Source organism: Acanthopagrus latus, chromosome 14 (assembly GCF_904848185.1).
Source record: "Acanthopagrus latus isolate v.2019 chromosome 14, fAcaLat1.1, whole genome shotgun sequence".
Lineage (NCBI taxonomy): Eukaryota > Metazoa > Chordata > Actinopteri > Spariformes > Sparidae > Acanthopagrus > Acanthopagrus latus.
Genome location: NC_051052.1, coordinates 6,634,977 through 6,657,244, shown reverse-complemented (window position 1 = coordinate 6,657,244; position 22,268 = coordinate 6,634,977). Strand labels below are relative to the sequence as shown.

The 22,268-nt window shown below is 44.1% G+C and overlaps 2 protein-coding genes across 2 annotated transcripts in view; one reads left to right on the top strand and one right to left on the bottom strand.

Moving 5' to 3' along the window:
• The window catches only part of LOC119032328 (synapsin-3-like), a 113,054-nt gene that overhangs the window by 52,003 nt on the left and 38,783 nt on the right, over window positions 1-22,268 (top strand). The gene's annotated exons all lie outside the window — the stretch shown is intronic.
• Window positions 6-18,384, bottom strand: LOC119032329 (metalloproteinase inhibitor 3-like). Its single transcript, XM_037121379.1, has 5 exons — window positions 18,103-18,384; window positions 9,304-9,386; window positions 7,487-7,598; window positions 4,886-5,007; window positions 6-2,982 (listed from the first exon to the last, which is right to left on the bottom strand). Exons 1-5 carry the CDS (start codon window positions 18,230-18,232, stop codon window positions 2,785-2,787), a joined length of 645 nt encoding a protein of 214 aa, XP_036977274.1. The 5' UTR covers window positions 18,233-18,384; the 3' UTR covers window positions 6-2,784.

The following is a 22,268-nucleotide window of genomic DNA, read 5'->3' as shown; positions in this document are numbered from 1 at the left end:
GTGGCCAGTTTTTCATTAAATCTTTATTATAAAAATATAAAACACAGAAATTAAGTCAAACATTTCTATAACCCCTACAAGGAAACATCCCCCACACACACACACACACTTCAGGAATCAGTGTTTTTACACACAGACTGTACACAGCTTCCTTGATTGGGTATTGGTTTTTTTTTTCTTAAGGATCAGATTTGACCAAGTGTTTCTGTGTTAAGCAGAATATTTACACAAACATGAAACCACAGAAATAGTGACACAGAAACGCCACGGCCGGATAAAGAGCCTCGTCATCACACATAAAGACAAGAAAGGAGGATGTTTTATACACCGACGTGGATTTGTTTGCTTTACACAAAGTGTTTTCCCTCAAAGGCCGTTGGTTATTAACTTTTCTTGCAACGTCTTACATGAAAAGGACACCTAGTTGTGACTCTCTGTGTGTTGCATGCTGAAGCCAAGGAATCATTATCAAGAGGAGGCTGATGACCAGTCAGAAGTTCACTTAAACAAAAGCAAAACTTTAGTTTGTAAAGATGGATCAAGAGATGTTTTGTTGGAATTACTTGTGTTGCAAAATTAAAGGGTAGATGAACATCGCTTGAATCAGATAACTTAATCGTAATTTAGATCAGCTTATCAGGCCAATATTGCCATTTTGCTTAGCATCAGATTCGAGCCATCGCTGTCTTCCTCCTCTGATATGATCAGACTGTAGCGGAAAGTTCTAGTGTCTAAGTGCTGTTTACACGTGAGGGAAACTCACGGAAAACCGCACTTTGGAATGGAGATGAATGGATTTAAAGATACTGTTTGACATCCTGTCCAATGAGCTGATTTGCTTTCTTGCTGATATTTAGACAAGAAGTTTTCTCTACCGCTCTCACGTCTGCCCGTTTTTAATACGAAGCTACAGTCACAAGACGGTTACATTTAACTCGACGCGCCAGATGGTTTGTTACACCGAACCATCTGGAAAGCAGCCGCTAGAAACTGTTTGGAAAAGGGCACTCACTTTCAAAAGGGAAAAAAAAAAATTTACTTGGCAGGTGATTGGACGAACCATCTGTCCATCAACCTTTATCATGGGCCAAATCAGATCAGCAGTAGGAGAACTGTTGACCCTTACTGATGTCCGACTCAAGAAGAAAACATAATTTCTTTAGAGAAAAGCCTTCAGCGGCATTCTGCGCTCTTCTTTCAATTAAATAAACCATCAGTAGTTCCTCAAAGGAGCTGATTGGTTAAACCACTGTGTGTTTTGCCGCTGGCCGTAGCTTCACATTTAGCGTTCGTGACAAAAGCGGCGAGCAAGAAAGCAAATGAGGATATTCTACAAAAATGTCACAACAACTCTGAAGTGCTGCCTGTGTAATGTTAGTGACGAAGGGGGCCGTTACTCCCTATGAGGCAAATCTGTGTCTGTAACTGGAATGGACTGAAGGTACAGCACTGGGAAGAATATAAGAAAAAAAAAAAAAAAAAACAGGTGAAGGGAACAGGTGGAGAAGAACGAATTTAGTGACAATATGTTACTTTATATATATAATGTCCATTTGAAATAGTTAAATACAAAAAGATTGAATATACACTTACAAAATATCTCATTGTCTGAAACCTCTGCTTATACTTGACTTTCATCGGATTGGTGAAGAGTACCAGTCGGGGGAGGGGGGCAGGGGCTAAGATCACGCTAACAACAAAGTACCATTCCATTGGAGACGCTGGTCCTTCATTCTGGACGGTTGCACAGGCTGTGATGGTCGTCACAATGTAGTTCTGACCTGTTTTTGTATTTTTTTTTTCTTCTTCTTCTTTTTTTTTTTTTGCAGATATACCACATGGTTACAGAGTAATCCAATAAACATATAAATAAATGTATTACAGAGGTTTCAGCTGAGTTGATAGTTCATTTCTGTAGCTTATGTTATATACAGCAAAAAATAAAATATCCCCGTCTCTGCAAGAAGTGAGCTCTTCCCTGCGTTGGCACTGTAACAGACTTCTTTTTTTTCTTTTCTTTTTTTTTTTTTTTTCAGCGTTACTGATACTCGTCGGTGCTCAACAGAAAGGGCATTTTTGTTTGTGATATAACTGCAAAATGAGTTACATTGCAAACGTTCCGGTAAGCAGAGATACTACCATCCATAAAGACACATGTTACAGTAGGAACTGAACATAATCGATGTATACTTCACTGTAAAACAATACCATTTTCTAAACATGTTTTCCGGAGCCGAAATGACAGGTACAAGTTTCAGAGGGCATAACTCGCACACGCTCTCGATCTGTATGGTTGGAAAGATTCTTAGCTCTGCTCCGTATCGCTAATTAACGCCAATGACAATTAGTGATACTTCTTGAGAAATAGTTCTTGAATTTTGAGGATCACAAAAAAATTCGATGATGGAGGTTTTACGTTTCGTGTTGGTCAGTCTTTGTCACCTTTTTAACCGGACTGAACCCTGGAGAGACAGCTGGTTGCAAGGACTGTTTGATTTTGTGGTTTGGGGAGATGGCAATACAGTTCAACAGGGCGATCTGCGAAACAAAAAAAAGGTATTGTTTTCTATCAGAAGTGCTACGAAACAGGCACTGTAATGGATTTGATATTTTCTCTCTCTTTTTTTTTTTTTTTTGCCCATTTAAAGAGGCAGCTGTCACCCAGGTCGGTGAACTTTAAGAGTCCTGTAATACTCTAGAAGTGATCGGGATGGGACGGAGTCGAGGAGGCGGCAGGGGATTTCAGGCAGGGTTGCTTTCGGGGTGGGGGGGGGACGGGAGGGTTCAGGGGTCGGTGGTGTTGATGGTGGTTTTGTCGCGTGCTGTCATGCCCCGGTACCAGCTGCAGTAGCCCTCCTTCTGCTGGATGCAGGCGTAGTGCCGGGACTGGTAGCCGGGATAGCCGAAGTGGGACAGCATGTCCGTCCATAGGCACTCATTCTTTGAGGTCACGAAGCAGGGCAGGTAGTGGCAGGGCTTAATCTACAGAGACAGAAGCGAAACTAAAGATGTAGCCATGAAGCAAGAAACAAAACTGCATACTAGCAACTAGTGTAGACTCATTGTGTTTTTCAGGTAAATAGTAACTGTGTTAAGTCAATAGAAAGGTAAAGTAAACTTTGATGTTTTCTTAGAAAGAGTTCAGTAAGAAGACTGACACCACTTTAACGCCTGCATGCCAAATATCTAAATATGTCTTTCATTATTCCCAAAATAAAAGACATTCTTTTGATGTTTCTTACCAACGTATTATTTTTTTCTTAAGGAAGCTAACCGTGATCAGCAGTAGCTTCAACAACAGTGAGTCTACAGTCTAGAAGTCTGTGCAAAGGCCAAAGTAGAGTCAGCTTTAATGAGCCATTAACATCTGAAAATGTTCACAATTCTACAAGAGAAATAAGCACGGATAATCAAAGACAGGAAGTCAGTGTACGATTTGGTTGAAATATAAAAGGGTGAACATGCGGTTTGTGAAACATCCAGAACATCTCGTCTGCGCTCGACAGCCTTTTCAGCTTTTGCTTGCAGTCATTTACTGCAGCAGATGAGGTGTGTCAGGGCAGCTTTTGAGGAAATAACCGAAGTGCAAAACCAATAAGCGTACCCTGGCATTCATACGCTTTGTGCTGTGGGATGCTATATTAACGTCAGCCATCTTCCTGAAGCGGTGATGTTTTTGTAGTTCCCTAATGATTCGGTTGGATTTCATTGAGCCTCCTCCGTGCGTCACACCTCCAGGTGCTCGCACAATAAAGCAGCTTCACGGATGAATATACAGCGTGAATTGACAGGAAGATTCACACAACTGCTCTGAGGTGATGAACGGAAAAGCGGTGTCAAGTGACGGCGAAACTCAGTCATCAGCCGCACTTATCTGAATCTGAATGAGCCGGCAAATTCAATCAGCGAGTTGGAGGGCGTGTTCCCCATTTTGGGTGTTTTTGTTAGTCAAGCCTGGAGAGGTTGTCCTCCACGGTTCAGAGATGTTCGACATAACTTCCTGGTTTGAGTGGTTTTAATGATGTGTGGGGAATAATTTTCTACCCGGTACGACGCGCTTCCTGCTTTCCAGCGCAGTAAATCATCGTTTGGGGAGAAACACGGAGGACGCCGGAGTAAGTTTTAAAAAGTGCGATGATGTTTACGCCTGCCTGTGCTTACGGACTCTTAGGCCAGGAGCCTCAGCTGATCGATGGCCTTCTCCGGATGCCTCTGGGCTGCTGCCATGTACGCACTGAGCACAGTTTACAACACTGGCCCGCACTGGGAACAAATACGTCTCTCTGCTAATCCACTTATACTGATAGGGGCCGATGGTGTAAGCAGATGTCCGGGACACTGCTGTACAGTAGGACGTTTACGAGGCGGGTCAACAGCTGCACAGCAGCAGGCTGCATGTTCGAGTCACATAAAACTGGGAATGAGGAGATGAACTGATTCCAAAACTGTTATTAAATAACTCCCAATAGTGGTCGTAAAACTTGTTTTCTCTCTATTTCTGTCTGTGCCGAACATCCATGCTGTGTAATAGTGGGACTGAAGCTTATAATTCAGCCTCCATATCAACATTACTGTACAAGAGCTATGTAACCATGAAGGTCACTTAAAGTAAATGATTTTTGCTCTGCTGAACAGTAGCATTAATGAGCCTGAATTGGTCTGACCTTTCACATAGCCTACAAAGGCACTTCCCTCCTCCTATAATCATTAATAAGCACTCTAGACTTTACAAAAGCGGTCAACCGGTTGCAGTTATATTATAGTAAGTGAACTGAAGGAGCTGTGAGCTCTAGCTCCTTCTTCTCTTGATCCTCCTCCTCCTTCCTCCTCCTCTCCCCTCATCTTCCTTGTTCTTGCCGGGCAGAGGTTGCTGGTTTCCACTCACCCTGCAGTTGCAGCCCAGCTGGTAGCGATGGTTGATGCCTTTCTTCTGGGCCAACGAGAGGCGCTCCCACCGCTCGTTGAAGTTGCACAGCCCCGTGTAGACCTTGTCATCATACACTCGACCTGAGGAAGGAATGAGGATGAGGACTGGTTAGCGCTTTGAGTCGCCAGTTGAATCTTTATCTCAACTGTGGAAGTGTGTGATTCCATTCTTAAATTTTTATTCAGCAGCTTATCAGGTATTGTGGATGGGACTCTTGTTTGCAGACGCAAGTGTAGAAAGGTGTGGAATAACTGATTGACGGGTGCCTTTTTGAAAGGTGCAGCCGTGCTACCATTTCTGCAGTTTGCTAAATGCTAACCACTACTTACCATGTTCACCATCTTATCTTAACGTGTCAGCATGCTGACGCCAAATAGTGCTAAACACACAGTGCAGCTGGGGCTGATGGGAACAAAATGTTGGTTTGGAAGAAAAGTTAAGGCATCACCAAGGTTATTCTAAATTATCCTAAAGGGGAAATTAAAGTGCAGACCATCTATCATCTAATAGTCAAGAAATGCCACTCAGAACCATAAATCTCAGTCTGCTCTTGGCGCCAGAGGGAATGTCAGCTGATCGCCAGCATTATTAGTATTCATCATTTGGGAACGCGTAAGCATATGTGCAGAATTTCACGGCAATCTGTCCAAAAGTTGTCAAGTTATTTCAGTCTGGACCAGGAGCAACCAGATTTCTAGTGTTTTCTGAAGCTTTAACGAAGCTAGTAAATTTGAATCTGACTGGCAGTCAACGTTGGCATCATGCAGTAGCTCACTTTGGGAGAAATTGTTTTGTTCCTGAGCCATGAGGCCACGAGTGCTATACGTCTTAATTTCTTAATCCCCACCCCCGTGTAACATAGGATAACATAAACAAACCGCTTAAGCAATCCAACTTGTTTATGTATGGTAAGACAATCTCGTACAGTAATCGCATATTAAACCAGCACCCCCTATTTCTGAATATCCAAAGGTCAGCAGACATCTATTTTTAGCGCCGGACCGTTTGCGGCCTAAGGACTCCTGAGACAGGTGCACCGCGGCGGCCTGCGAGCGCTCGGGAACATCATGATTTGTCACCATCTGTCTCCTTCACCGTGTTGTCACCACGCTGGAACTTGACAGCTCACAAATATGTGCTTCTTCAACCCCCCCTGAACCTCCCGCTCGGCCCACATCCCCGCACTGGGATTACTGGAGTCGCTCTCGGGCTTATTACATAGTGTTGAGTGTGTGACATGCTCCTAAAATACTAATCAGGGCCAGAGCACCCGAGGCTTGATCAAAGGAGAGCCGAGCAGCTCGTCTCACATGCCTTGGTGCCTTTAAATTGTGCGTAATAAAGTCCTCATCATATGCACGACTTATTATAGATGCCTTGAGAGAAGCGAAAGACGTCGGTGATGTCACTCGCGCCCGGGCTGGGTAAACATAGCCGTCGCTGCCTGGCAACGCCGGCTCATTCACTTGCACTGCGGGGTGTAGTTACAGTATTTACAGGTCGGGACTTCGCTATTTACGCCAAGCACAGCAGGGTCCAAAGTAAACTGCACCTCTGTTGGAAATAGCAAGTCATAAAATGCTTCTGCTGGAAGCTTCCTGCGAGCTGATAATTACAAGTTGTGAGGGAGAGAAACTGGCCTTCCGCTGGCTCTGGCCTGAGAAGATGAGGGAAATGAGTGCAAGAATGTAAAAAGAGAGAAAAAAAAATAAAAAGAGTGACCCTGCTTTGCCTGCTTGCACAGTGGCAAACGACAGGTTATAAATAGGGGGAAAGTTTGTGTCACAGGACAAATGAAGAAGTCCTTGGAGAGGAGAGGGCCGAGGGAGTTCGTCGGGCCAAACAAACTCGCACCGCTGCTCGCAAAACTCTGAAGAGGCCCGAGAGAAGGAGCGAGTGTTTATTGGCAGCAGTAACTCGACTGAAATGTTTTCAGCATCTCTCTGGCTGAGGCGGATTCAGTTTGGAGGTTTGTGCCGTGTCACAAACTTGGCAAAATAAGTTCAATGAGAACTGAAAGAAAGATCTGAAATACTGGAACATTTTTTTGCAAACAGAATATCTTAGCATCTGCTGCTTTGATTTCGACCATGCTGTTTGTAATCTGACTTCTGACTGAAGTCAATCTGACTCCCTCATATGGTTCAAGCACCAAAAACATTGGATTCCACCCTATCACAATGCATCAAATATTTTTAGTGACACCCTCCAAATATCATTTTCATAATTATGTTTTCATTAGTGTAAAAGAACCTTAAACTAAACATTTTTCAAGTCCACCATGTCACAGTGTTATAATTCTACAGTAGCTATGATGAGACAAACAAAATCAGGCTCTAGTGAGGGCCGCATTTATTTATTTATGCAGCCATTGGAGGTGAGAGTGAGGCGAGGGGTGTTTAGTTGGTCTGCAATCTCACCGCTTGATCGTTTCTTTTTGATAACTAAGTAGTACTTCCTGAAACTAGTAAAAAGACCTCAACAGGAAAAAAAGAATTGGACTGTCCCCTTTAATAAAGATCCAGCTGCATACTGACCAAAGTCAGACAGTGAGCTTACCTGTGATCAGGTACTGGTACTTGTTGATGTCGAACTTAACGCCGCACAAACTCTCTGAGGCATCTGTGTAGATGTGCTGCACGTGCTGGACTTTCTCGAATCCTTTGTACATCTGCAAGACACAAATTTGTTCAATTGTTGAGTTAAAAACCTGAATTTAAAAGTACAATATTGTGCACCCCTCACACTGGCACTACACCCCTGACACCACCTCCACCCAGAAATAAATCTGGAATGAAAACCCCACGCCAGCTTTATCAGATGACATTCCTTAAAGAATGCCTCACGGGAGAGGGAGTATTAGGCTGTGCCCTTAACTCAATCATAGATAACATAATTACGTTGTGTAATGTGCCTCGACTTTGATGCCGTTTTGGCAAGGTCACTGCTAAACCCTGGAACCCAGCTCCCTCTATTCAGCTCAGGTATGCGGCGCTAACAGTCAGTGTTTGCCCTGAGAACTGTTGGGATCTTTTTCAGTGTAATTTATTTGTCTGGGAACAACAGGAAATCCCTGTTTATACGTGTCGCTCCCAGAAAAAGCAGAACAAACTGTTACTTAAGCCCGAAACTGTGGAGGTTTGGAAAAAGCCAAAGGCATTTGTCTCATAGGATTTGTTGAAACTTGGAGAGAACTGTACATTATTACAGCCCACAAGGAAAACCACTGTTTGCAGTATAAACCAGCAGACTGTAATACAAATAAATAACCCAAGAGGTGCAAAGGTCACATCTAATTCCTGAGGATAATCCTTACAGTGATGATTGGTGTGCTTCAGTATCAAGAGGCCACTTAATGCTTTTGTACAAACTGGGATTGTACTGATGCAGCGCATGACTCTGTTGAAATGTTTACACTCCGAGTGAGGAGTTTGGTTGAGCTGTAATGCCTGTAAGCTCACTAATCCTCCGGCCTGGCTCCTGTCTGAGCAGCAGGCCGATGTCAGCATCTGTCAGAAATATGCAGTGTTATGTAAGAATACAGAGGAAGTGAAGAACAGGCTTTCAGGCTAAGTATCCTGAACTGCCTTTCAGCTATCACACAGCAGCTGAGGGGGCGGAGAGACGGTCTTGTAACTGAAGGGGTTCCTGCCACATCCAGCGGATGACATTTTATGTGCCTGCGCTTTTAAATACGAGATCAAAGAGCATTCTTAAATGGTGGAATAATAGGTCTGCTCTTATTTCATGGTGATAACATTCTTACTGCAGTGGCCCTGTGGTGACAATAAGAACGGGTTATATAAAGAGAAGAAGAGTTTGTCACGTGGTTTCATTGAACACTGAGCAGGACCAAAACATTATGTATTAAATATATGTGAGGGGCAAAATTAAAAATATAAGAGTGATCATAATGGTAAAGTCAGATAAGGACATTGACACCTAAGCCAATTATTTAAACAAGTCCTAGTTAAGCATTATACCGTTTTAGTTGACATCCGATAGACGAGCATATTTAGTCCTAAATGACTAGCTTTAGAGGTATAGATAGGCTAGATGTTTCCCAGCACTTCCAGTCTGCTGTCAAACAAAGCCGTGTAAGCTGAATATGAAGCTATATATGAGCCAGTAGTGTTAGCTTAGCTTAGCCTACCATAAAAACTAAACGCAGTGGCAAACAGCTAGCTGTGTTGTGTCCAAGTAAAGAAAAACAATTCAGTTGCATCCTGTTTGTTGTATGTTAATCTAGGCTAACTGTACCTGCACTAGTGCTTTATACTCAGCTCAGTTTGCCAATGTATCTACCATCCCTTTAAAGTTGAAAGTGATTCAGTGTCGTGCTCAGCAGCCCGTCAGCAGAGGATCAACGAACTCACCTTCATTTGCTTGACAGTGTAGCGCATCGTTCCAAACGGGCCATCTCTCAGGAGCTTCTTGCCGACCACTTTGGCTCGAATCACTGTGAAGAGAGGAGACAGACCGGTGAATGATCAGAGCAGGCCGACACATTCCTCTAACATATAACTTTGGGCCTTCCACTCGTATCCATTAAAATAACACACTGCCCCGGCCGGTAGGAGGCATTAGCAAAACCATTAGAAATACCATTTCGGGACGAGGTTGGCACCACAGTTAATCCGTTTATCCGATTTTCTGCATTGCTGCTGTGTGCCAAGGGAGGCCAATGGGAAAAAACACCACTGGGACTTCTGAGTTTGATACAGGAATTAAAGGGAAAGAGGCCTCGTCCATATACCGAGACTTCATTCTCACTGCTTGTGTTGTATCTGAAATGGAACTTTACAGGAAAACCTGACTCTAATTATCTTTTTGCTGGTTGAAAAACACCAGAAGAGCATCCTGTGAGGGGAAACGGCGCAGTGCCTCTCCTCTGTTGAAACAGATTTCCTTCTATATTGGGATCAGGGCTTGAAAAAGATCTAATCTGTGTGCAAGACCCTCATGTAAATGTCTGAGAGGTGAAAACGCTCAGCGGCGACCTTGATTTGTTTGCTTTCACTCATGTTGGAGTAAGGGGGCTTATTGTGGAAGGCGAACGAGGCGGGGGCGTAGAAATGAGTGATAACATAAGCCGGTGAATAGAGTCTAACCAGAGCTGCGGGCCCTGCATAAGCAGTCAATCCTCTGTGAAGTTCACCTGCTGCCCACAGCCGACCGGCCGCAGACACAACTAACACTGGCTATGTTTGTTATCTTCTCCCGGTGGAATTTACTTAACACATTCTTTTGGGGCGCACATTCCCCAGAAAAGGGGAAAAAAATGAGAAGCCTTCCATTCTTTTTCCGCTGGAGAAGGAAATTAGGCATGTGGCATCTTCTGTTTGGCCTGTATTGCTTTAGCTGTGCCACTTCCTGGCAAATGGAAATGGACATAAAAATAAAACTCAAACAGGAAGCCGTTACAGCACGGCCACCCAAAAGTAGTGACCGCACATTTATTTTGGACAGAAGGACCCCAACTTGAACCAAGTGTTTATTTGAATAACCCTAAAAAAACTTATTTTGAGCCAGTAAGACCAAATTAAAGGAACACGGCCGGTTCTTTTACAGGCTGTGCTTAGGTGCTTTGAGGTAATGCTAACTTGAGCTTGCTAACTTGCACATAGATAATGCGAATATGCTGATGTTTAGCAAGCAATGTTTAACATGTTCACTGTTTTAGTTTAGCATGCAAACATTAGCTAAGTTACATAGCACACAAAGTAAAGCTGAGGCTAAGTATTGGGCGAAGCTGAAAATGCTTGATGAATTGTCAGGATTTCAAAAATCAGAAACATTAATCTTCTGGAGACCACGAATGTCTGTATAAAACATTATTGACCCTTTGAGTAGGTGTTGATATATTTGCTGAAAAGCACAAATGTCAACCTCATGGTGGCACTAGGCAGCAACAAAGTCCGTAGGGTTCATCCCCAGGGCACCATGAGTATCTGTTCAAAATGTTATTACAGTAAATCCAGTAGGTGTTGAGAGACAAACTTGACAGTAATCCTATTGGCTGAAGTTGTTTAGTCCACAAAATACTTCTGGAGCTTCACAGGAAAACAATGTTGCTGTATTCTCCAAAACAACTGAAGTAGAGGGGAACTAATGAAAACAAAATGTAAATCCAAACCTGATTTGGAAGTTCTGGATTATGCTGTGCTATGGGAGAACCAGCCCCCCCATCTACTTGAGTCATTTAGGAGAATGCTGCTGTGCCATTTTGCTGTGAAGCTCCCAAAATGTTTTATCAACTACGATAAGTTTTATCCAACTTTCCATCAGCAGGAGGGTGATTATATAATGAGTAAATCTTCATGTTCCCTAAACATGCTGCAAAATGGAAAAAAAATCTTTCAAAGTGCATGTGAGGACACACTCCGCCATCATTTTGTCACAATAAATCACACAACCGAGTCAAATTAATGTAACTGCAGACCTTTTGGTATTAATGTACAAACCCCCTGCCTGCCTTCCGCCGTTTGACCTTTCACGATAACTTGCTGCAGAGCATTTGATCCATTAATCTGTCAACTCTTTCTGATATGACCGAAAGACCGCCACTGCCTGATGGGCCTCTGCTAAATGTACCCAAACGATGTTTGACAGACGTATGCCGCTGCGATTACAGAGGAACCGGGGCACAATTACAGAGGAATGTGCGGATACACGAGGATACTTTTGCCTCTGTTAAATACACTGCTGCTGTTATTTTAAGTGTCACCCCAAAACCTAGTTTCCTACTCTGGCCTGACCTCAAAACCAACCCCCGGGAGAGGCAAATGTTCGCGTTTGAAGGGGCCACAGGTCAGCTGATTTCACTGAAGTACATCCAGATAGGACCCCTCTTGTTAGACGGCAGCCACTAATTGGCCGGTGATGGTGCCATCGCCCAGAGGAATGTGTGGAGGGCCTCAGCTGCTGCGGAGACAGAGGATTTGTGTCATTCGCCTGCAGTGACCCCTTGACCTCCTCTACATTTTGGCAGTTATATTTATGTACAAACGCAGGGCCGCCTTCTCGCGTCAAAAAGGCTATGTTACGAGTGTTTATCTAACCCAGTTTCATAGAGGTGATCTCACAGAAACTATGGAGGAACTGTGTAGATTAAAGTCATGTTTCGTCAGTTTACTCCACCTTGTGAACGCCTGTTTTTATGCACGCACTGTACATCTAAATGCTTAATCCAATGGTCATTTTCTAGATTAATTGATTAACCGTTTTTTGTCCTTAAAATGTAAGTCAAAAATGTTTGTTACAATTGCTGTTTTTGCCCAACCAACAGTCTCATACCTTAAGATTCTTCATGTACCATCATTGATGTCAAAGAAAATTATCTAATCCTTACATTTCAGAAGCTGGAACCACCACATGACTGATTGTTTCGCTTGACAAAGGACTGAAATGATAAAATCGATTACCTAAATAGTTTAAATCTGTACATTAATTTGCACTACTAGGTTAATATGGTGATTACAGCAGGACATGAGGCAGTTCAAGTGCTTGTATTTGTGACCGCATGTGTCTTCAGGATTCCTAAAGATCCTAAAATTGAAATTTGAATACTATTTGCGTTGGTAAACACAATGCAACCGCAGCCATTGTGCACAGTTTTCAGTTCTGACATGCTGTCAACTTCCATAGTGCGTTGCCTCATACTGTACAACCCACACCAGTTGGTACAAGGCTTCATTTTAGAAAGTTAATAACCTTGTAGTTAATATAGTTTGGTTGAATATCCGGCGTTTCTCTCCTTCTTCCTTTGCTAAACATGAGGAATTACAGGGCAAGCGCTGTGACGCACAAGTATTCATCTTCTGCAGAGGATCTGACACACATTTTCAAGAGTGGGAGGCTTTTTCGTGATAGGAGAGGTAACCGGGGTCTGACAGAGAAACAAGAAGTAGAATCCATTTTTTTCACTCGGTATCTCTCGCCTAAAGCAGGGGATTACACAAGCACGAATGCAAATGCTCAATCTTAAGGTGAGCATGTAATCTAGTTAAACATTTATTTCAGCCTACGTACAATGTGGCAAACATGACAAGAATAAGGTTACTCATTTATGTGTGCGAGCGTGTGAGGGAGAGAAAAGACAGCAAGGCGCAGGGCGAGTGACGCTGGTTTTAGTATGCAGAAAGTGGTCCAAGTTTATGGAGGTGAGTGGGAGGAAGAGGAATTCTCAGGACGACACACTACCACGCTCAAAAATAAACACTGAAACTGACACGCCGGAGCAGAAAGCCTGGAACGTCCAGCCTCACTGGTTGGCAAAATGCTCAGACAGCCTGCGAAGCAGGGACGGAGTTTTAGATCGCTGCCTACGGTGGTCTGTTCATGTCACAACAGGGAGAGTTTTAAGTCCAGCAATAATCATTTCACAGATTCTTCAAATTGACCTCATTTACCTTACACTTGGTCAGATTCATGCAACTTGCAATAATAATGTCACTTAGGCTACACACTACTTGAAAAGAGAGTCACAACCAACACTTGTCAGCCGGCCTGGTGTTATCTGTGCTTCGGTGGTGCCTACTTTTCGTATCTCCCTCTTTATCTTTGTCATTGACTCGCTTGCCTTGTGCCTCTCTCATAAGCTGCCTCTCACGTTCTCTTTTCAGACCTCTCGGTCCGACGATTACACAACTGTTGGTCAAATGTCAATATTAAATTACATTTCTGTTTGTAGTTCGATCTCCTCTTGGATTGAATAGTGTGACTTTACTATTTTCCGCAGTTACCTGCCACCATAGGTGAAGGGAAACTGTATTACAAGTTCGATAGGGGTGGAATAACTCAATGCTGCCTTTAAAGTATAGCTGAACCTGATTGAACCATTGATTTGTGGTGCAATAGCCCATGTATCATCATGTGTAGTGTGTGCTGGGCTGATGCCCATCGCCCCCTGTGCTGGCCTCCTGTTTAAAAACACCAACCCCTTGATGGACTGTGTGGTCAACAGAGAAGGGAGGGACGCGCTGGAGATTTGATACGCCCGGCTCAGTGGATGAACATCCCAAGCTTGTACGGAATCCAGGACCTCTGACATCTCATCGTATTTTAACTCACTTTTGGGAAAACTGCAGATATCTGATCCAAGCTTATATAATCTCTCTCATAGCAGGACTCCTGGCTTCGCTCAGGTTATCATCCGTCACCTGTTGACCTGCAGCAGGTGGGGAGTGGGGATGGCTGACAGAGGGAGTAGTGATTTAACTAAATGCAACATAATTCATTGGAAGGAGGAGGATGTAGTGGTACCAGGAGAGAGCTGTCACAAAGCCCAAGGCTGTGTATCGCTTTTAAACCTGCTACGCCGCACTTGTTTGACAGACCTCCTCTGTGCGCAACAAAATACCCGCAGCAGGATGGGATCCGTTTCCCTCAATGGCCTGGTCCTAAACTGAGCACACACACGATGCTAATCCTCAGCAACTGACCTGGTTCATGGCGCAAGTATGTTAAAGTCACCCAGAGCGCTTGGGAACCCACCGTTATGAAGCGATATTAAATCTCAGGGTCAAAGTTTACCGCCGGGCCTCTAATCTTGCTTTCGGAGGGCTTTGGAAAAACAAGTGCTGCTCGTTTCCCCTTGTGAATAGGCTGCTTTAACCCAGCTGCCTAATAGCAGCCAACTAGGTCTCTGCACAAGGAAGCAGCCAGGTCATCGCCTGGTGCCCAGGTATGTTAGCAGGGGAACCTGACAGGCTGTCTCACCCAAAGGCACTTTCCACTTGTAGGTCTCTGAATGCAAAACCCCAAACCTGACACTTTATCAGCAAGTACTCAAAAGGCTGCCAAGAAAGTGAAACCACCATCAAAAGGAAGGGAAAAGCCAGACACTAATAAAGTTCGAAACTACTACTCCAGGGAACTTCATGCTCTCCAATATTTCAATTTAAAACTTGTCAAATAAAGTAAGACAGCCTCCAATAACCCAATTTCCAGACCTAGCCTAATTGTGATTCATCCGGTGGAGTGCCTGTGGGTGATTATGGGTCAGGGCCAAGAAAACAAGAGCAAAACGCTTTGAACTCAAGTACGGGTCTTAAATTGGGAAGATTCAGGCCTGTCGCCTTTGATGTCGACGGTGAGAATTACAGGGTTTCTCCCTCGCCACATTAGCATTTCAACCCCATGCTTTTTTTGGGGGGGGTTTGTTTTCCACGTCTCAGCGTTTCAACCTCAGCTTGGTGACACAAGCAGACCTTGAACAGAAAGGTTTTAGTCTGAGGTGATCGGAAATTGGCAATAAATGAAAGACCGAACCAGAACGGGACGATCACGCTGTGGCATTTGATGATGTGTTCCGCTCACATTCACGTTGTACCTTTTTTAAACTGATGCAATGTAGCGCTGAACATGATGTTTGCTCCGACACTAGGCTGGGGATGAAACCCGTACTTTAAGCCAAAACTGGAAGAATGACTAAATATTATTCTGAGGCTTCCTACACACACCATGAAAGACTCCCAGTAAAGGAAGTCCAGGAAAAAGTAAAAGTTTAAAGATTAATGATTGTTACTAGCACTGACCCTTGTGATCATCCGTCCTACGATGATTCAGGAGGGTTTCCCCTCAGAGGACCGAAGTTTAAGAGGAACTGTGGGCATTCAAAGCACACCTCGAGCTAAGCCGGGACCTTGGAAACAGGATTTGTGGGGCTCACGACTGATCAGTGCGCCCATTGATGTCAGTCCCACATTCTACACCGGCAAATCTCAGCGGGTGCCAACACCGTGAGCTATCTGAAGGACTGCGAAAGGCATCGCATGAGTGTTTGTCGAAGCTGCGTGTTCACTCACTCCAACCAGGTCACTTGGCTGAGGACGCTCCCACAGACCTTGTGATCAGGGGTTACCCGAGAGCAAGAGACTGACGGACCATTTTGGACCCAGTTGTGTTAAAATATCAGGCTAGTAGGCCAAACCTGCACCTCCTCTCCCACAAGACTCTGCAGAGGATTCACCAAAGCATCATTGTGAGTTCCCGCCCACGCCGGAACTAAAAGAAGAGACCTTCGCCTACAAAAAAATGCTGGCTGTGTGCTGAAAATCCATGCAGAAGCCTCACGTTGTTTGCTGGATTTGCAGGAGACTTTTTTTTTTGTAAAAGAAAAGCCATGCAGTGCAGCGATGCATTGAGTTAATAGGACGCCGCTAATGAAACCGCCTTTTAACAGCATGTTATGTCCTGTGTAATGGGAGGTGTTTCTTGTTGCAGTGGGATCATTCAGAAGTGTAAAACCACAGGAGATCAGTTCAGGAGAGAGAGGCAGTTTTCTCTGATGGGAGGATTGATAGGGCAAAGAAACATTATTGGCTATAAAGGATTTTTATATTTTCACATTTTCAGACAGAATGAGGTTATAATTGGAAAGATTAGTTGACTAGTTTGGTGAAAAAGGCTTTTGTTTCTCGGTGAGAGTTAGATGAGTCGACTCTCATCATTGTATGTTGACTTTAAAGCTACAGCTAGCAGCTGGTTAGCTTAGCTTAGCGTACAGACTGGGAACGGGGAAACCGCTAGCCTTGCTAGTTAACAGCATTATCTCAGCGTCACTCTAAAGCTCAAGAGTTATCATGTTACATCATCTTTATTTCATTTATACAAATAACAGTGTAAAAGCTAAATTACATTAGCCCAGCTTACGTCTTGCCAAGCTAAGCGGTACCTAATGGACATGAGTAAGTGTTGCATACATTTTTCCCTCGCAATTAAAGCAGTTATGCATATTATTATGCATAATGTCAAACTACCCCTTTACTGACAAAATAAAAGTTTGTTTTTTTTTAAGTTTGTTTTGGTTCATTGTGATGCTATAGCATCATTAAGAGATTTGTAAACTGTCATTATCAGCCTCTACTGGTGACTGGTTGAAAGTGCAGCATGATTAAAAAGTGACATCTATGTGTGTGTGTGTGTGTGTGTGCGTGCGTGCATGTGCGTAGGGGCGTCTCCTGCAGAAACTAGGACTTCCCTCGCAACGTGTTAGCAGACGCTAGGCGATAGGGTAAACACATGGTCTATACACATGGCTGTAATTTGTGTGTGTGTGTGTGTGTGCGTGCTCAGTTTAAACTGAGAGATTATTGTTTGATTGTGTGTCACGGTTTCAGAGAGCCTCATGACGGTTTTTGGGTCAAATGACACTGAAGCAAAAATATCAACTGCCCTCAGAAAAAGCCCTCAGCATCTGGCTTTGCGAGTGTGATCGTGCATATGTAGCAGGTTATCAGTCCCGAAAAAAAAATAATCCTCCTCACAAGAAATCGGCCGCCCTCCTGTCCCGTCTCAAACATTTCAACCCCCCTCCCCGTATCGACCCAACAACACGCTCTCCTCTCTCCCCGCAGGGCCAGATCAGATAATCCCAGAGCGTTTCACCAGTGTTATCCAAAAACAGAGGCCAGGTTGGACCAGCGCTCCAGGCTAAGTCAGATCCTAAATGCATATTATCCTGGGGAATCAGAGAAAGCATAACCAGGCGGTAAAACAAGCTGTGTAAACCCCTCTCCGTCCAGTTGTTTGTGGAGCGGAGGCCGGCCATATATCTTACTTGCAACCAGGTGAATGTCTGACAGGGAAATACCAGAGTGTGCAGATAAATAAGCTGGATTTGAAACATCTGAAGCGACTGTGGGTCAGATCATTAACCACACACACACACACACACACACACACACACACACACACACACACACAGACCTCACTTTCTTGAGTAGATGGAGAAAATATCAAGTTTGGGATGAAAACCAAAGAAGTGGATCTTTGCCCTAGTTTGCCATCCTCCACTAACGTCCATCAACTAACCAAAGCCAGAAGTTGTTATATTTCAGTTGGACAGTGGAAACAGCACCTGATTCTTAGCAGTTACATGGTGGAGAGAGACTAAATATGATGTTTTGGTGTTAACACTTGACTGAAAGTATAGAAATTTTTTTGAAATAAGACCCCATACATCTCAGTTCCAGCTTGTGTTCTCTAGAAATGTATCTGACAACAAGCTCGACTAAAAGAATGCATGCTGTGAACTGACTGCAGATCAGATCTCCCTCGTGTCTCGACTCCTATCCCAACGTGCTCTCAGAGAAATAAATATGATAATAATAATAATAAAAAAACACGCTGATTTCTGGCAGTAAATCGGTCGACGCGAGCCGTGTACATACCTATGTCGGAGTTGCAGAAGGCGTCTTGCGGGTGCGTCAGAGCGCACGAACAGCCCTCCGTCAGCTGGTGAAGGTGCAGGCTGCTGAAGACAAACAGCAGGCTGAGCAGGTGCTGGTACACTGACTGCATTTCTCCAAACTTTTTTTTTTTTCCTTCCCCCGCTCCTCACTGGTGCTGCTGCTGATGGAATGAAGTGTAGTATGGAGTCCGTGTGGATCCGCTGCGCGCAAACAGGCTGCTGTAAGCGCTGGAGTGAACGGCTGCGGGGTAAATGTCCAAGTCTCTGCTGTCTGTCTGTCTCTCTGTCTGTCTCTCTGTCTGTCTCTGGCTCGTCGTCGCTGGTGCTTCTCTTCTCGCCTCGCTGGAGCGTTTCTCCCCTGATCCCGGAGAGGCGCGCACAGCCGTACATATAGCGCGCCGGAGAGACGGTCACGCCCCTCTCCACCTCTGCAGCTCGCGGGAGGGGCGGCCAATCAGCGGCCGGTGATGCCATTAGGAATCACAGACGCGATGACATACTGGAACTTTAGGCTTATTTTCCCAGACTGACAGAAAAAAAAAAAAAAAAGACAGAAAAAGAAGAAAAACACTGGTGGAGGTACATGATGTTTTCAGAGATGTACAGACACATAAAAGTATAATGTTTACGCATACTTGGACTTCATCAGACACAGTTGTTGGAGGATGTGGAGAGGAAAAAGAAAAAAGCTTCACTGGACTGTAATGTTTCCCATGCTGCAGTATGACTAACATAGAAAAAAAAAAATAATTATCCAATATAAAGGATACACTTTACAGTATGCAGACTTATATTAAAATGGACATTAAACTAGTATAAATATATGAATAGCCACACACGGGTTCACAGGATCTTCAGTTAGATTAGATTAGATTAGATTAGATAAAAACTACTGCACAGATCTCCACGAGATTTGGATGGAGGATGCGGATTAGGCTTGATGGAATTAAAGGTAATTAATCAGTTGTCAAAATATCTGCCCTTTCATGTTCTGATCATCGACTAATCAGCCAACTGGCTCTTCCTGTCGTCATCTCAGAGAGGTTTGGAAACCTGGTGACACACTCTTCTTCCTAAATATAAACAAGATAATACAGAAGATGTGCACGATTTGCTTTTGATTTTTTTTTTTCTCTCTGTTAAAGCACTTTCCTTGTGCTCACTCCTCCCGTGTCTCACTTAGTCATCCCGCCCACCCACTGGCGCCCACTTAATTAGTAATACCAACAAAGTAGTGAATGCAGGATGCAGCCAGTTTCCTTCAGTGTGCCAGCAGCCACGGAGGAATCCAGGTGACACTTCATCTCCAAGCAGTGGATGTGAAGGCGAACCGAGGCTCCGGCTGTCTTCTGACTGCTCCTGTCAGTGCCACCTGTGGCTGCTGAGCCCAGGCACGACCCGCGGCCCCCCATTTAGTCCGATTGTATTCCGACTTCACTCAGGTTACTCGCAGGGCACGATGAGTCAAATTTGCCAATTAAGCCCCCCATCTCTCTCTCCTGCATTCACGGACCTGAGAGCTGTGTTATCGCTGCAGAGGCTTTATCGGCTGAGACTGGGGGAGCTATGTTAAGGGTTGACGCTACGCACAGTTATATAACCGAGCCAGAAATAGTCAGGTCGGGGGAACTCTGACCCTTAATGTGCCTTCATTAACAGTTATCTCATTCTAAAGAACCTGCGTGGCCAGATAGAGACTTTATTTTGTGCTCAGCGTGGCTTTGATACGCTCGTTCCTCAAATATCCGTCTTAAAGGTAACTTTCATTTCAAATTAAACGCTGGAAAAGGGGACTGAAGTCATGCATCGGTGACCTTATGAGATTGTTTTGTCCTCGCCCTGCGGATAGAACGATTAAAGACAAAGCGGGATACATTGTTTCAGACGAGAGCGAAACACAGGAACCGCCGTGAATGCTTTCACAGTTTCCACTCACCCTTCACCCATGACTCAGAAGCTGCATCAAGAGTTTGTTATTCATTATGTGTTTGTACTTTCACTGTTACCCGGGGACGTGTTTGTTCAGCAGTCCGTTCAGGTAACGGCACATCAGCACATTTCTGGTTTCGGCCCATCAGAAAGGGAAAAGAAAGAGCAGGACATTTACCGTCTGTGGAAATTTAGCATGTTTAATCTCGGTCTCATCTGCGGGGTCCAGAGCAGGTTGGACGGCTCCAACGGCCCCAGCACACATTAGAGGAAACGTGTCAGCTGCGTCGCTGTTGTTAACCATTGATAATGAGCGAGTCAGGTATTATTTCAGCCTCCAACCTGATGTCTGAACCAACAGATTTGTGACATTCCTCAGTTATACACTGTGTTGGCTTGTGTGACAGGTGGACGCACATTTCGCTTGCCCAAATAAGGTGATGGAAACGCTCCGATTTACAAGAAGTCATCAGGAAAGTGGGAAAAGGAGGGATTCACTTGTGCAATATTACATACTGCATGACTTCACTCGTAGATCTAGAGGTAAAAGAGCTCTGCATTCCTAGCAGATATTCCAAAGATAACAGCTTGAATCAGGCCAAGGCCTGATAAGGGCTAATGTAGATGAACCAGAAGTTAAATAAAAGTAAACTCTGAGACACTTTTTTGAATTAAGGAGATACATTTATTGTGTTTCTCGCCCAGATTTATGAGCATGCATTAACTATGAAGCTAAAGCCAGTCGCTAGTTAGCTTAGCTTAGCATAAAGACTGAGAACGAGGAAAGAGCTAGGCCTAGCTCTGTCACAAAATCCACCTACCAACACCTCTAAATATAGAATAGCAGTGTGACTACTTTTCTCATTAACTGTACTGTAAAGCTTTAACATGCAATGTGAATTTCAGTAGTAACATCACAGTTATCCACTTCAATGTGTTTCCGTGTGTTCAGAGGAGAGATCAGTCTTTTGTCAGCCTATCAAAACGAGGAGAATTGCGACTCCGAAGTTGGTTTCCTAGGGGTGAGGGCTGTGTGAGCAGGACTTCTGGAGCATTGTTCATAATCACCAGGGGCTAATGTAATGCTAGCGCTTGATTATTCAGCACCATCCAAAACCTTTTAGACAGTACCTCTTTGTAAAACTATGCTTTTACCGCAGAAGACGTGACATGAGTGTGCTGGATTTGAACTTGTCGAGAGGCACCTTCGGCAGAGCTGATGGCCGAGTAACGAAAGTGACGCGCCATCCAAGAAGAAAACCACGCTGACACATGAGCGGCATCAATCTGCTCATGTTACTCTCAGCCGCAATCATGAGCTACAGGTTTTTCCCAAAGTTTTGCACGCTTCATTGAACGGATTTTGCTTACTGTAAGGCTCTGCGGACAGGTTTCTTTCAATTAATCATATCTTGTATCAGTGATACCTTATAAAACTCACCACCTTAAGCTGCAAATCTCAGTACCACTTCCATAATATTGAAGAGAAATAGCTTTTGTCTTTAGCTGCTGGTTTTCACAGATAGTCAACTACCCTACAGGGGAAAATTCATCATATTATGGACCAATCTGTACATTCACAAGAGGATAGAATAGGCCACAAGCCAGTGGATGTGGATGTGTTTCATTGCGAGTTGTGCTTTCGGATGCTGTATCACTTCATTTTGCTCCGTGACTCCATGTTTAGTCCTTGGAGTCTGCTGTAGACAGGCCGGTGATAAAAAATGAGAAAGAGCTATAAATGAACTTCAACTCGCGCCACCTTCTTCTAGCCAGTCTGTTAATACTCTCTCTAATCTGGACAGAAAGCAACAAGTCCAACCTCGTCCTCTGGTTTCCGTCTCCAGCCTTTCCTGGGAAAAGTTGAAAGACGCAAAATGGAAGTGGAAGTTCTTTACGAGGCAGGTTGATGGAAAGTGGCTTCAAAATAAAGGCAAACTGAAGTGCGACACTTCATCACTAAACAGTTCTGGGAATGCAGCAGAGCATCATAAGTGATTTATTGTGTGTAAGAGTATATGAGTGTGAATTTTCCTTTAAGAGTGAACAGTTGAGTAGGGACCGCTGCTCACCATATGTGTGTGGGATCAGTGTGTCGTCTTGGCTCGCAGCTGTCCTCAAAGACCACAATAAGATAGATGAAGCCCTCTCTTCTGTCTCAGCCAAACAAAAAGGTCGTTATGTTTGAATACTGTAGCTATATCAATAAAAACGTTG

Excerpts from the sequence above, each read along its gene's own strand:
- LOC119032329 (XM_037121379.1), bottom strand. The coding sequence starts at position 18,232 with ATGCAGTCAGTGTACCAGCACCTGCTCAGCCTGCTGTTTGTCTTCAGC. Across the intron at positions 9,387-18,102 it reads CTTCTGCAACTCCGACATAG|TGATTCGAGCCAAAGTGGTC; the intron begins GTATGTACACGG and ends CTCTCTTCACAG. Across the intron at positions 5,008-7,486 it reads GTACCAGTACCTGATCACAG|GTCGAGTGTATGATGACAAG; the intron begins GTAAGCTCACTG and ends TTCCTTCCTCAG.